This window comes from Solanum verrucosum, unplaced genomic scaffold (genome assembly GCF_900185275.1).
Source record: "Solanum verrucosum unplaced genomic scaffold, falcon-dt-bn FXZP01000252.1, whole genome shotgun sequence".
In the NCBI taxonomy this organism is placed as follows: domain Eukaryota; kingdom Viridiplantae; phylum Streptophyta; class Magnoliopsida; order Solanales; family Solanaceae; genus Solanum; species Solanum verrucosum.
The window spans coordinates 4,800,275-4,816,371 of NW_026019988.1; the positions used below are offsets into that span (position 1 = coordinate 4,800,275).

The 16,097-nt window shown below is 36.7% G+C and overlaps 4 protein-coding genes across 4 annotated transcripts in view; 2 read left to right on the forward strand and 2 right to left on the reverse strand.

Moving 5' to 3' along the window:
* LOC125818537 (spliceosome-associated protein 130 A) overlaps positions 1-2,636 on the forward strand; it is a 201,231-nt gene extending 198,595 nt beyond the window's left edge. The window contains exon 5 of the transcript XR_007442405.1: positions 2,626-2,636. The gene's annotated coding sequence lies outside the window, so the exon portion shown is untranslated. The remainder of the gene's footprint in view (positions 1-2,625) is intronic.
* LOC125818561 (histone H4) overlaps positions 1-16,097 on the forward strand; it is a 400,968-nt gene that overhangs the window by 366,840 nt on the left and 18,031 nt on the right. The window lies entirely within an intron of this gene.
* The window catches only part of LOC125818553 (caffeoylshikimate esterase-like), a 271,599-nt gene that overhangs the window by 191,761 nt on the left and 63,741 nt on the right, over positions 1-16,097 (reverse strand). The gene's annotated exons all lie outside the window — the stretch shown is intronic.
* On the reverse strand, positions 4,377-15,795 carry LOC125818951 (uncharacterized). Its single transcript, XM_049498461.1, has 7 exons — positions 15,733-15,795; positions 15,575-15,633; positions 12,522-12,524; positions 5,302-6,333; positions 4,602-5,217; positions 4,539-4,553; positions 4,377-4,484 (listed from the first exon to the last, which is right to left on the reverse strand). The coding sequence occupies exons 1-7, from the start codon at positions 15,793-15,795 to the stop codon at positions 4,377-4,379; spliced, it is 1,896 nt and encodes a 631-aa protein (XP_049354418.1).

Genomic DNA, 16,097 nt, shown 5'->3' on the forward strand with positions numbered 1-16,097 from the left:
TCACACTCTTTTAGTAGCACCCAGCAACCAGATATGCGAAAATATCAAATACAATACGAAAGAAGAGAAAAAGAACATTCATACTCGAAAAATAAAACATCAATGGAAAACAAATCAAACAAACTAATTTACTATTAACAACCAACAGGCATCGAACCTCAAAACACTTGATCTAAATTACTGGAAAATCAGAGAAAATCATCAGAATTCTGCACAATAGACAAAAAAATATACCATTACCAGTAAACTCAACTTGGTTCGGATTTATTGATTGAACATATATAGATCCTATATCAGGTAACAACAAAACCAATATTTATCATTCATCAGATCCTATATCAGGTAAAAATCCAAAAATTCAAGAATAAAAAATAATACTTTACCTGAAGAAAATATCAAAAACACCCAAAGAAAAAGGAACAATTAAATAGCGCGCGCACACACACACACACATATATATGGGGAACAAATGAGAACCTTTTTCTCTGTTCTTAGACAACAAAAAGGGGAGAAGAGACTTTACTTGCTTAATATTGTTTGATGTTTCCTTTTAGTATAATGTCAGATAATTCTTCTTATCTTATTTATAAATCCTATTTAGGGTTTGTAGAGAATCTTAAAGATATTCTTACCAAATTTATCATTGAACATTAATTAATTATTCAGATAAGTCTTTTCTAGCAAATATTAATTTTGTCTTCTTTGTGATGCTTAAACAAGACATGAAATCCAAGGGCTAAGCATAATTCATTTATTTTTTGTCGATGACTACTTTATATTTTGTTCAACTAACAATCAAAATGCAAGTTATGTAGCAAGTATTTTAAGGAAATATGATCAAAGCTCTAGGAAAGTGGTTAATCTAGATAAATCAGCAATCTGTTGTTGTAAAAATGTGAGAGAGGAGGAGAAAGTTTAGATATCGTTGTTGCTTGGACAACGATAAATAAATGACATGGCTATGTATTTGTGTTTACCGACTGTTGTGGGACGTTTCAAGAAAAGATGCTAGAGTTTATAAAGGAGAAAGTCAAGACAAAAAAAAAAGGATGGAAGGCTAAATTTTTCAAGTATTGCAGGAAAAGATATTGTGCTTAAGTCTGTACTAGCAGTGATCCCTACACATGCTTTGTCTTGTTTCCAACTTCGTGATGGTCTGTATTAGGAATTTACATCTCGCTTTTCAAATTATCGGTGGGGACAAATAAAGGAGAAAAGAAAGATGCATTTTGAGAAATGGAAAAGATTATGCGATTCTAATCAATACGAGAAATAGGTTTTAGAGATCTTAAAGCCTTTAATATTACTTTAATAGCTAAGTAAGCCTGGCGAATTCTATTGTAGCCGGATTCTTAAAAATAAATATTTTTCAAACGCAACCTTTCTTGAAGCTTCAACATCTTCTGGATCATGGATATAGGAGAGTATTCTATGGGGGAATTTCTGATGGAAAAATATATTAGTGTTTGGATCGACCCTAGGTACAAAATAATAATAGTTTTATTAGTATCCATGGGCATAAAAATTCAGATTTAGTGATTCCCGATTTAATTGATGAGAATATTATTGTGCATCATGTATTTCTAAGATACTTAAAAAAAAAAAAAAACTATGGAGAAATTGGTAAGAAACAACAAGTTTAAAGAGAATTTTCTAAACTAGAAAATTAAAATCAGTAAAGAAATAAAACCTGAAACAGATTAGAAATATTATACAAAATATGTTTCTCAAAAAAGAAAATAGAGTCCACTGAATGCACAGTGTGTCCTTAAGGAAATTATTCCCCTCAAGTACCCAAGGTTAATGGAATATATCCTCCAAGGATAGAATGATCTTACTCATCGGTGTACCGGTATCTAAAACAACAATGTCAGCGAACCACTCAACGACAGTAAAGTACACTTAGACTAGATTTATTAGAAGAAGAAGAAGTCAAGAAATTTTGTGTTAAAAAATAAGAGAAAACCACTCTATTTATAGACAACAGAGAATAGTGTGAATTGGTGCTTATCATGCCTTATCAAAAAGGTCACAATCCGTTGGAAAAATCACAACCTTACGAAAAGACGCAACTCTTCAAAAAAGTCACAACTTTCAGAAAATTTGCAACTCTTCATGAAAAGTCGCATCTCTTCATGAAAGTCACAACTTTTTATAAAAGTCACAACTCTTCGGAAAAGTCACAACTCTTCATAAAAGTCATAACTCTTCATTTTCCACTCACACCTTTTAAAACCCAACAAATATTCACATGTGAAAAATACAAAAGTGAAATACGATTTTTAAAGCTAAGGATGTCCTCGGTCTCAACATCTTTGGCCTTGGATTCATTTTCATTAGTAAAAGAGTATTCATAATGGATAGGTGCACGACGATACAAGCTCTTCTTAATACAAAGAGCAGACGAAGAGTTACTAGATTGTCGGGCAAGAACTCTAGGCAGAAAATACATGATGAAATAGAGTAATATTAAAAAACAAAGCAAGTATTACACTGTTAGGTCAATTTTCAACAGCAAATAAGAAATCAGATCGAGACCTCTTCATTCCCGGAAACTGGCATGATTCCTATCCTGCATGCTCAGTACCTTCCAAGTACTAACGCATACTCTACGCTACATCTTTTCATGATGTAGGTTCAGGTCCTCAGCATTCAGATCACGCGTAAATCGGTTCCCGATCCACATTCAGCAGCTTCAGTGGTGAGTCCTCATACTTCGAGGATAATAGACATGTTTCAAATTTAGTCTTTCATTTCAGTTTCAGTTTTGCTAGGGTTAGCTGGGGACATGTCTCAGCAACTCTAGTCAGTAGAGGCTTTTTTAGACATAGTTAAGATTCAACTTTAGTTTTTGAGTGATTGTTCAGTGTCACTTAACTCTTAGTATATTATATATATTTAGAATAGTTATGAGTATTCCCCACTATTAGTTATCACAGATTTTAGCTTCCGCATTAGTTCATCTTTTCATATATATATATATATATATATATATATATATATATATATATATATATTCAGTTGGCTTATGATATGCCAGCTCAGGGTTAGCTTGGGGCCACTCGTTATTCTAGGTCCCGTGTTTACGCCTAGGGGGTAGCCTCGGGGCGTGACATATTTATTTTTGGCTTAAGTCATTGACGGCTCCTTAAAGTTGTCCTCATAATTCACTTAGACACCTCAATCAGAACTTGTACCTATTGAATGGTCCTTTAGTTCGTTGTACAGTCCAACAATTTGCATGGAGCTAACAATTGGATAGGTTGTTTCATGTCAACCAAGGTATATACTCAAAAGACACAAACTTTCTGATGAACAACTAAACACATGCTTGATAACTTTATATGGTCTCTTGCAGTTCTTGAAAACTTGCTATTTTGTAGTAGTGTGAGAAAAAACACCTATTTCGAAAATGATTCTGTGACGTGTGAACTAGGTTGTTTCATGTCAACCAAGGTATATGCTTGTCCGAACAAACAACCTAGTGCATTCCCATTGGTTGAGCGTCTGTCCTCTTTTCCCGTGCACCAACCATGACAGAGTTGGCAGCTTTTACAGCTGTCCTCCATTCATCAAAACTACAAAGTTGCACATCTCAACTTCCTCACCAACAACATAAGGTTATAATAATAAATAAAATAACAACACAAGTCGTGGAAGCAATGCATAGTACTCTTATAGTTTAGTGAGGAGTTGAGTATATGGCAGTAATACTCTTGTAGTTTCTTTTATTCAATTTATTGTTTCTTTTACTTCGATTATTGTCCTATCTTATTGTAGTTACTGTCCCTTTGAGAATGTAGGGGTACAGTTTGAACATACACTAAAAGAAATAATCCCGCTACCTTCCAAAGTAGTGTTAATGGTCTCTCTACTCCATCCCAAGTATGTTAAGGACGGGCGACTAAAAGCTGTGTTTAAGGCCTTAAAACAATACACAAAGCCAGCACGAGCATTAGCAACTTAAACTACCAGCATTCATGCCAAGGAAAGTTATTTTCAAGCCAGCACAGTAGAACATCTTAAAACTAGTTCTTTTCTCCTTCAAGAAAGACAAATTACAGCCAGCAATATGAAAGAAACGCGTAAAGACAGCCTATTAGCAACAAGGTTGAAGTAAAACATTTATAAATGCATATTTCCCCATAGATTCAAGGTTTGATGAGCTATAATGCACCCCATAGATTCAAGGTTTGATGAGCTATTAAGCAAAAAAGTGCTTTATAAAGAGATATTCTGAGTCTAAGTCGCATTCTTTCTATTAGACAATTATAATTCTATAATACAAGAGCATGTTGTTGTTACCCTTCTCGGTCTGCAAGGAACAATGTTTCCCATAGCAATTTCTAATATTACAGGTTCAGTGAGCTATCAACTCAAAATCTTCTTTTCTTCAATCTGGAGCCATCAAATTCTTCTTCATGCCTCCGTCTGACATTACCACCTTCTTGCTCTTTCACATTTCTCATTTGCCTCTCGCCATACTTCCTTCTTTCGCCAAATCTACCAGTGTGTATCGGCCCATCAAAGTAACCAACACCATCAGCCCTCTCCTGATGATCAAAGATCACAACTCTCGGCCTATTGGTTCTAGTAAATACCTGATCAGGTGGACTCCCTCTGCTAGAAAGAGACCTCGGATGCCTGTACTCCTGTACATCATCCACATCCCTCATATCATTCTGACGACAAGCAGTATAAGATGGACGGTCACAACTTTGAGGGGCTATTGCTTCTTCAGTAAAGGAAGTATGTGAAGAAGACCTCATTCTGTCTTCCCTGTACATAACTGGAGACCTCTGCTGAAATAAATCTTCACGACCATTCAATCCTTCTGTCAATCTCCTCGAAGGAAGGGACCAAGTACGGGATCTAACAGGAGATCTCGACCACATTCGAGGGAAACCGCTTCTCTGCATAGGAGTAAACTTTGTATCATTTAGTAGATTCCTCCTCCTATTACTAGCAAAGGCACCACCATCTAGTCTACTATCATAGTCATTACGTTCATTTGCAGATTCCCAAACCGCAGCTGTACGTTTATGTCTAAAGTGATAATCAGCTGCATCTCCATAGCTTTCAAAATGACTCCCAGAATATCGGCCATGGCCCCAGCCCCTCCCTCTTCCACGCATGAAGTTCCCCCTTGGGCTATCAAATGAACGGTCCTGAAACCTATCTCGAGCAAATTTGGGACCATAACCATAGATTTCATCTCTGGAAAAAGTACAGTAATAAAAAGTCAAGAGTTGTGCAGCATTATAAAAAAAAAAAAGAAACAGTAATAAAAAGAAAAATCACCTATTCCTTCGTAGATGGAATTTCTCCTCCTCCAAATAAGAATACCTCTCTCTTCCACTTCTTGAAGACAGCAACCTACCCGCGCCAATAGGCCTCTGCTCATCATCACCGGTTGTTTCCTTTTTATCTAATAATGGACTTCGCAGATTGATGTCTTTATGAAGAATTTTTTCAGCTTTCTCATCACAGCCATTCACATAATCATCATAAGACTTATTTGTTCCTGAATCTATCCACTCAGCCATTGGGTCTTCTGCAATTGACTGCATCAACAATTCTCGGATCTCACCGTCTTCATATATGTCATCCTCTCTGACACACCCCACACTCTCAGTGTCAACATGTCCCGCAAAAACCTGATAACCATCAGAACCATAACATTCTTCTTCTGTACCAACTGACATACTTATCTTTTCCCCATCATTTTCCGACTCCTCACCATTTGCAACCAAATTATGTGTGTCTTGTGTCTTTTTGTATACCTTGTGATCTTCAATATTCATACTCGCGGAAACAGATGCCTCCACTTTATCAAAGTCTCCTCCACTCACAGACAAATGTGAACAGGTAGAAGAAGAACTCTCCTGAAGCTGCAAAACCCTTCCAACTGATTGGGGCGCAATCAGATCTGATCTCATGAAAGGTTCACATTTCATCGGTTCTTGCTCAAGTAATTCCTTAGTTGACAACTCAATAGACTGCAGATTAGCCTCAATTGTTCCATCTGGACGAACCGCAGTTCCAAAATTAGCTTCTTCTACAGGTTCTGACTTTGACTGCAGTACTGAGGAGTTAAACCCTCGTACAGTACTACCAAGACTAACACGAAGCACATTTGCAGACTTGTGTCGTAGGGAAGGATGTATTGATGAAATGGGAAAATTAAATTCCTGCACACTAGCTCCAAAAGAAGAAACATTTGCCGTACATATAGCTTCCTGGCCAAATAAATTTTTGACCAATGCTGGTTTCACTAGATCGTCAACATTTCTTGAAGGATGGATAGGTGCATGAGGATAGATCAAAGAGTACCTCTTCTTATAAGGGAGAAGAGAGTTACTAGACTTTCGGGCAACAATTCCAGGCTGCAAATACGTGATGAAATAGAGTAATATTAAAAAACAAAGCAAGTATTACACAGTTAGACCAATTTTCAACAGCAAATAATGTTAGCATGATTGGACAGATTCTAAATATCTGTACATATCTATGTTATGACTCTAAATATTTGTGTAATGATGATAGGAGATAACATAGATTAATGTAGCATATTTTCAGAGATATTACAATTAGATTTAGGGATATATAGCAGATTTTTAGGCATGTAAATCAGAATTCTTTCTATTTAATGGAAGAACTCTCATTTCAGAGAACTGATTCAGCAAAATTGACATGGTATTAGAGCATTTTTCAGTGCTTTGATCCTTAGTGTCTTTCATCTGTGGTTTCTCTCCGAATTTTTTTTGAAATTTTTGGTTCTGCTTACTGTTTTTTAGTCAACAGTAAGTCCTAAGTATCTTGGAATTTTAGGCATCTTGGAATCTTAGTCTTGGTCATTCTGGTTATTTTGTATCATTGCATTTCTATCTTCCGTAGCTTGTCAAGAACATGGCGTCATATTAGTTTGAGTCCTTCCATGTTCATTTCACAGGAAAAAATTACTCTGCATGGGAATTTAAATTCCAACTATTTGTCACCGTAAAAGAATTATGGGGACATATAGATGGAAGTGATCCTACTCCTACCGATCCTACAAATCTCGGTCAATGGAAGGTTAAAGATGCTCGGGTGATGAGTGATGACATGGATTTTAGGGCCAATTGACACTTTTATTGTTCTTAATCTCGGGCCATACAAGACAACAAAGGTCATGCGGGATTATTTACAAAAGGTTTACAACCAAGACCATAGCGCAAGGCGTTTTCAGTTAGAGCATAAAACTGCTATGATTCTCAAGGAGGTATCTCTGTTCAAGATTGTTTCTCTGGATTTTAGAACTTATGGGCAGAATTTACCGATATCGTATATGCTAAAATACCTTTTGAATCTCTCTCCATCATTCAAGGAGTTCATGAACAAGGCAAGCGAGATCAATTTTTGATGAAATTACGATCTGATTTTGAAAGTGTTCACTCCAACTTGATGAACCGTGATCTATCTCCCTCGTTGGATGTCTGTTTTAGGGAATTGCTTAGTGAAGAGCAGCGTCTCTTCACACAAAATGTTTTTAATTAAGGAAATGTTGTCATTGCGCATTTGCAGCTCAAGGGAAAGGAAAGAGCATGGATATGGCGAGAACTCAATGCTACAGTTGCAAAAAATATGGTCATATTTCTAGCAATTGTGGCAAGAAGCTCTGTAATTATTGTAAACAACAAGGACACATTATCAAAGAGTGTCCCACACGTCCTCAAAATCGTAGGGAAAATGCTTTTCAAGTTGGGATAAATGGTTCAACTACAGATAACTCGTCTTCAGTAGGACAAGTTCTTACTCCTGAAATGATAAAACAAATGATCTTGTCAGCATTTTCAGCTTTGGGGCTGCAAGGTAATGAGGTAATATCTAAATTTTGGCATGTTGATTCTAGCGCTTCCAATCATATGACCAACTCAACTAATACACTCAAAAACATCCGTGAGTATAATGGTCCAACACAAATTCAGGTTGCCAATGGAAGTAATTTACCCATTATCAAGGTTGGGGATATTACTGAAACTTTCAAGAATGTTTTTGTATCACCAAAGCTCTCCACTAGTCTTATTTTAGTTGGCCAATTGGTAGATAACAATTGTGATGTGAATTTTTCTCGTAATGGTTTCCTTGTGCAGGATCAGGTGTCGGGGACGATAATCGTGAAGGGGCCTAAAGTTGGAAGATTGTTTCCTATACACTTTTCTATTCCTCGTGTTCTAGCATTTGCTTCTAGCACTACTAAGAATGAGGTTTGGCATAAACGTCTAGGACATCCAAATACTATTGTGTTGTCTCATTTGTCCAATTCTGGTTTATTGGGAAATAAAAATCAATTTTCAGATGGTTCCTTTGATTGTTCTACTTGTAAATTAGGCAAAAGTAAAACTCTTCCATTTCCTAATTTTGGTAGTCGTGTTGCAAAGTGTTTTGATGTCATTCATAGTGATGTTTGGGGCATTTCACCAGTTATTTCTCATGCTCATTTCAAGTATTTTGTGACATTTATAGATGACTATAGTCGGTTTACATGGGTGTATTTTCTTCGATCTAAATCTGAAGTGTTTTCCATATTCACAAATTTTTCGGCTTACGTTGAGACTCAATTTTCCACATGCATCAAAATATTAAGATATGATTCTAGTGGAGAATATATGTCTCATGAATTCAATAATTTCTTGCTTGAGAAAGGAATTGTATCACAACGCTCTTGCCTATATACGCCACAACAAAATGGGGTTGCTGAGCGTAAAAATCGTCATCTTTTAGATGCCACTCGTACTTTATTGATTGAGTCCTCTGTTCCATCTAAATATTGGGTTGAAGCTTTGTCTACTGCTGTCTATTTGATTAATAGACTTCCATCTAAAGTGTTAAATCTTGAGTCTCCATATTATCATTTTTCATAAACATCCCAGCTATCATAGTTTTCATATGTTTGGTTGTGTTTATTTTGTGCACCTACCTCATTTTCAACACAATAAACTCTCTGTTCAATCTATTAAATGTGCTTTTATGGGTTATAGTACTTCGCAGAAAGGTTTTATTTGCTATGATCCAAGTTCTAACAAATTTCGTGTTTCTAGAAATGTTATTTTCTTAGAGAATCAGTATTTATTTCATACTCATGTTGAGTTATCTTCCGTTTCTCCTCTTCTTCCTACTTTTGAGGATTTGTCAATTTCTTCTAAGCGGTTCAAACCAGGATTTGTGTATGAACGACGTCGGCCAACTTTACCCCATCCCAAAACAGATCTTCCACCTGAGACTACTCCATAACCAAAATTTGAGATTTCTTCAAGGTCTGCTCCTCTTGAGCATCCTCCGTAATCTACTAGAGTGTCTCAAACTCCTAAACGGTATGGTTTTTCTTCTACTTTATCCACCATCTCTATTCCAACAGGTTACTCACAAGCCTCCAAGCTTGAATGTTGGCCAAAGGCAATGGAGGAGGAACTTTTGGATCTTAAAGAAAATAACACATGTGACATTGTTCCTTGTCCTCCATATGTCCGTCCAATTGGATGTAAATGGGTTTATTTGTTACAGAATCTATATAATAATATAGATAGATAATAGAGCTGATTCTTAGGGATTAGAATATTTAGTTACCATAGTTAGCTTATTCTCTCCATGTATTTATACCATTGTTCTCTTTGAGTAATATACAAGTTATTCTCAATAAGTTATGATTTACATGGTATCAAAGCCAATGTCTGAGTTGGTATTTTGTCTTCGACGGAAGTCACTCTGACTTCGCCGGAATCAATTATAGTTTCACCGAAAGTGATTGAGAGTTCTAAAATTTCTGTCACCACCCACTTAGGAAGAAGATACTTCCCACGATCTTAAACCCCTAGATCTCGATGGCTAGAAGTTACTCGTGTGAGCCTCACGTTCCATCAGTACCATTTCCAGTGAGACTGCAGTAGTGGTGTTGCATTAGAAATTCAATTTGCTTGTTGTTCCGATGTTGCATTGACATTTCCAGCAGGGATTTGGTAGTTGTTTGTTCAGCAAACCACGATTTGAGAGAGTTTCCCACTTCTGACCAATAATCTAGTCGTCTCTCTGTGTCAGGCAGCATCTGCATCATCAGGTTTTGCTCTTCAATCAACACTTTACTTGGATCTTTATTTGATGATTTCCTGATTTATCAGGAGTTATTTTTGGGTCTCTGATTAATTGGATAGCTAGCCCTGAGTGGAATTGGTGTGGATTGTTCCAAAATAGGTTATTGTCTATCTTGGGTATTGTCTAATTTTATGATATAATCTGATTGGATTTGTTGGGAAAATGACCGACTATAATCAGAGAATTCAAAGGTCTAAAGTTGTTGGTGCTTGTAGTCCATTATCTGACAAAATGGTCCTAATTTCAACTGAGGAGTTTGCAAAATTCTCTCAATACCAAAAAATCTCGAAGGAATCCACTTCAGTTAATTCCTTTGTTGAATCAAATAAAACATGTCTTATCACCTCTTCAAATAAATGGGTGATTGATTCAGGTGCCACAAATCACATGACAGGCAATCCTAATATTTTTTTCTTGCTTTCAAGCACACAAAGAATCCTCTCCGGTTACTGTAGCTGATGGATCAACTTGCAACAGTGTTGGATATGGAACGCTTAAACCAACCTCTTCTATTACTCTGTCATCTGTATTAAGTCTACCAAAGTTGGCCTTTAATTTGATTTATGTTAGCAAAGTTTCCAGAGACCTTAATTGTTAAATTTAGTTCTTTCCCGGTCATTGTTTGTTTCGTGATCTTAAGACGAATTAGGTTATTGGTAAAGGACATGTATCTGATGATCTCTACATACTTGATGAATGGGAGACTCGGTTTGTTGCCTGCTCTAGTGTTATGTCTCCATTTGAAGCACATTGTCGATTGGGACATCCTTCTCTACCTCTATTAAAGAAGTTGTGTCCTCAATTCCAGAATATTTCTTCATTAGAATGTGAGTCATGTCGATTTGCAAAACATCATCACAGCTCATTAAGTCCAAGGGTTAATAAGCGAGCTGAGTCACCTTTTGAGTTAGTTCATTCTAATGTTTGGGGACCGTGTCCTGTTGTTTCCAAAACTGGGCATAAGTACTTTGTTACTTTTGTGGATGATTTTTCTCGGATGACTTGGATTTACTTTATGAAGAGTCACTCAGAAGTATTTACTCACTTTTGTGCCTTTTGTGCTGAAGTCAAGACACAATTCAATGCTTCAGTACGTATTCTGAGGAGTGACAATCCTAAAGAATATATGTCAGAATTATTTCAGTCGTATACGAGACAACATAGTATTCTCCATCAGTCTTCATGCGTCGATACACCTGCTCAAAATGGAGTTGCAGAGAGGAAGAATAGACACTTACTTGAGACAGCTCAAACACTTTTGTTCCAAATGAAGGTTCCTAAACAATTTTGGGCAGATGAGGTCTCTACAGCTTGTTTTCTGATTAATCACATGCCATCATCTAGTGTGCCTGCTGGTAATGTGCCCTACAATGTTATGTTTTCAAACAAGTCTCTATTTTCGATGGGACATAAGATATTTTGAAGCACATGTTATGTTCGAGATGTTCGACCGTCTGTTACCAAGTTGGATCCCAAGGCATTGAAGTGTGTGTTTCTAGGCTATTCTCGCCTCCAAATGGGGTATCTGTGTTATTCTGTCGAACTTGGAAAATATTTGGTGTCAATAGATGTGGTATTTTCAAAGACTACACCATTTTTCTATACACCTTCGATTTCTACAAATCAGGGGGAGGAAGATGAGTGGCTAGTCTATCAGGTCACCCGTGTTTTGACGAAAAAATCAGATGTTGTCCCTCCATCTCTTAGTTCTTCTATTGAGGACCAATTGACTATTATTTCAGAAGCTCCTTCTCCATCTGATGTGGCAAGATCGCCAATTGTTCAAGTTTACTCGAGGAAGCGAGAGGCTAATGATACATGTCAAGCACCAGTTCCTTTTTCATCAGATCCTCATTTTTTTGATCCTCCACAAGATCTTGACCTCCCAATTGCTCTTCGCAAAGGTACACGTAGTTGCAAATCCTCATATTTCATTAGTAATTTTGTTTCCTATGGCCACTTATCCTCTACGTCTAGATCTTTGATTGCTTCTCTAGACTCTGTTTCTGTACCCAAAATAGTGAAAGAGGCCATGAATCATCCTAGGTGGTCTGCTGCAATGCTTGATGAAATACATGCCTTAGAGGAAAACCACACGTGGGAATTAGTGGATTTACCCAAGGGAAATAAATCGGTGGGATGTAAATGGGTCTTCACAGTTAAAGTTAATCCAGATGGATCTATAGCGAGACCTAAAGCCAGACTTGTAGCTAAAGGGTATGCTCAAACATATGGAGTAGACTATTTAGACACATTCTCCCCGGTTGCCAAACTCACATCTGTTCGTTTGTTCATTTCTATAGCTGCTTCTGAGAATTGGCCTTTACATCAGTTAGATATCAAGAATGCATTCCTTCATGGTGATCTTCAAGAAGAAGTGTATATGGAGCAACCACCTGGTTTTGTTGCTCAGGGGGAGTATGAAAAAGTCTGTCATTTGAAGAAGTCCTTGTATAGATTGAAACAAAGTCCTCGAGCTTGGTTTGGCAAGTTCAGTGAGGTTGTCCAGAATTTTGGGATGAAAATGAGCAAATGTGATCACTCAGTATTTTACCGGTAATCAACATCCGACACTATCTTCCTTGTTGTATATGTTGATGACATTGTCATCACAGGAAGTGATTATATGGGAATCTTTTCCCTCAAAACTTTCTTGCATAGTAGGTTTCATACAAAGGACTTGGGTCCGTTGAAATACTTTTTAGGAGTAGAAGTAAACAGAAGCAACAAGGGAATTTTTCTATCTCAGAGAAAGTATATTCTTGACCTGCTTACAGATACCGGAAAGTTAGCAACCAAACCCTATAGTACTCCAATGGTTCCCAATGTGCACCTTATGAAATATGATGGTGATCCTTTTGATGATCCAGAGAGATATAGAAGGTTGGTTGGGAAGTTAAACTATTTTATTATGACTCGTCCAGATATTGCTTTTGCGGTAAGTGTTGTTAGCCAGTTCATGAGTGCACCTACGGTCAAACATTGGGAAGCTTTGGAACAGATCCTATGTTACTTTAAAGGAGCTCCTGGACTTGGCATATTGTATAGTAATCACGGTCATACTCGTATTGAGTATTTTGCAGATGATGACTGGGCTGGATCCAAGATTGATAGAAGATCTACTACAAGCTATTGTGTTTTTGTTGGAGGCAACCTAGTATCATGGAGTAGTAAGAAGCAAGGTGTTGTATCTCGGTCCAGTGCAGAATCTAAGTATAGAGCTATGTCATAGTCTACATGTGAGATTATGTGGATACATCATCTTTTATCTGAAATTGGGTTGAAGCATCATACCCCAGCAAAACTTTGGTGTGATAATCAAGTTGTTCTTCATATTGCCTCAAATCCAGTGTATCACGAAAGAACTAAACATATTAAAGTTGATTGTCATTTTATTCGTGAGAAGATTCAGGAGAACTTGATTTCCACTGGCTACGTGAAGACAGGAGAACAACTAACTGATTTGTTTACAAAAGCGTTGAATGGAACTCGAGTTGATTACCTTTGTAACAAGCTGGGCATGATCAATATCTATACTCCAGCTTGAGGGGGAGTGTTACAGAATCTGTATAATAATATAGATAGATAATAGAGTTGATTGTTAGGGATTAGAATATTTAGTTACCATAGTTAGCTTATTCTCTCCATGTATTTATACCATTGTTCTTTTGAGTAATATACAAGTTATTCTCAATAAGTTATGATTTACATTATTCAATTAAACTTCATTCTGATGGAACTCTTGATCGGTACAAAGCTCAATTTGTGGTCCTTGGCAACAAACAGGAGTATGGTGTAAACTATGAGGAGACTTTTGCACCTATAGCAAAAATGACTATGGTGCAAACTATTATGGCCATTGCTATATCACAAAATTGGCCTCTTCATCAAATGGATGTCAAAAATGTGTTTCTTCATGGTGATCTCAAAGAAGATATTTATATGAAACCCCCCTGGTTTGTTCTCATCACCTACATTAAAATGTATGCAAGTTGAAGCGGTCTTTATATGGATTAAAACAAGATCCAAGAGCTTGGTTTGACAAGTTTCGGTCTACTTTGCTTCAATTCTCTTTTGAACAAATCAAATATGATTCGTCTTTGTTTCTTCGAAGAACATCTGCAGGTTGTATTCTTCTTTTGGTGTATGTAGATGACATTATTATCACGGGAACTGATTCTTCACTAATCACTAGCCTCCAACAGCAGCTTAAGGATTCTTTTCATATGAAAGATCTTGGTACTCTTACATACTTTTTGGGGTTAGAAGTTCATTATAATTCTTTAGGTGTGTTCTTGAACCAACAGAAATATACTCAGGACTTGATTGCCTTGGCTGGTCTTCAAGAATCTTCCTCTGTAAATACTCTATTGGAATTGAATGTAAAGTACTGTCATGCAAAAGGAGATCTTCTTCCTGATCCAACTTTGTATTGGCAACTAGTTGGGAGCCTAAATTATCTTACTACTACTTTGCCTGATATCTCTTTTGCATTTCAACAAGTGAGTCAATTTATCCAGGTTCCACTCCATCTACATTTGGTAGTTGTCCGTCGCATCATTCAATATCTCTTGGGAACATCTACTCGTGGATTATTCTTTCCTAGTGGTTCTGAGATTCAGCTTAATGTATTTAGTGATTCTGATTGGGCTGGATGTCCTGATACTCGTCACTCCGTCACGGGTTGGTGCATGTTTCTTGGAGATTCCTTGATATCTTGGAAGAGTAAGAAGCAAGACTGTGTATCAAAATCTTCCATCGAATTTGAATATCGAGCAATGTCTACTGCTTGCTCTGAGATTGTTTGGCTTCGTGGTTCACTTGCAAAAATTGAATTTCCTTAATCTAATCCCACTCATCTCCATGTTGATCAACACAAGTGCTATTCAGATTGCTACTAATCCAGTTTATCATGAAAGGACCAAACACATTGAAGTGGACTGTCATCATATCAGAGAAGTTGTAGATAAGAGAGTCACTACTCTTCCACATGTATCCAGTGATCTTCAAATAGCTGATGTGTTTACAAAGTCTATGGCATGACAACGTCATCAGTTTCTGGTGCTTTTTGATCCACCGGCATCAATTTGAGAGGGCGAGGGGTCTTAGCATGATTGGACAGATTCTAAATATATGTACATATCTATGTTATAACTCTAAATATTTATGTGATGATGGTATGAGATAGCATAGATTAATGTAGCATATTTTCAGAGATATTACAATTAGAAATAGCATATATTAAAGGATATATAGTATATTTTTAGGCATGTAAATCAGATTTCTTTCTATTTAATGGAAGAACTCTCATTTGAGAGAACTGATTCAGCAAAATTGGCAAGTAAGAGATCAGATTGAGACCTTTTCGTTCCCTGAAACTGGCTTGATTCCAGAATCAACATTTCTTGAATGATGGATAGGTGCATGAGGATAGAGCACAGAGTACCTCTTCTTATAAGGATGAAGAGACAGGGAGTTACTAGACTGTCGGGCAATAAATCCAGGCTGCAAATACATGATGAAATAGAGTAACATTAAAAAAACAAAGCAAGTATTACACAGTTAGACCAATTTTCATTAGTAAATAAGAAATCAGATTGAGACCTCTTCGTTCTTGGAAACTGGCATGATTCCAGAATCAGCTAAAGCTAAAGCTTCTCTTTCCATCTCGAGACGATATTGATCAAGCACAACCAAGTCGTAGAACACAACTCAAACAGAAGATCACACTCCTCTAGTAGCACCCTGCAACCAGAATGTGAAAATATCAAATACAATATGAAAGAAGAGAAAAGGAACATTCATACTCAAAAAAAAAATATAAAAGAAGTGAAACAAATATTGTATCTAAAAATGGCTAATGAGTAACAACCATCCAATGAAAAACAAATCAAACAAATTAATTTACTATTAAGAACTAACATGTATCGAACCTTAAAGATCTAAATTAATGGAAAATCAGCGAAAAT

Coding starts and splice junctions, on each gene's coding strand:
- LOC125818951 (XM_049498461.1), bottom strand. CDS start 15,795: ATGGAAAGAGAAGCTTTAGCTTTAGCTGATTCTGGAATCATGCCAGTT. Junction 15,634..15,732: donor CAGTTTCCAAGAACGAAGAG/GTCTCAATCTGA, acceptor ATGTATTTGCAG/CCTGGATTTATTGCCCGACA. Junction 5,218..5,301: donor TTCCATCTACGAAGGAATAG/GTGATTTTTCTT, acceptor TACTTTTTCCAG/AGATGAAATCTATGGTTATG.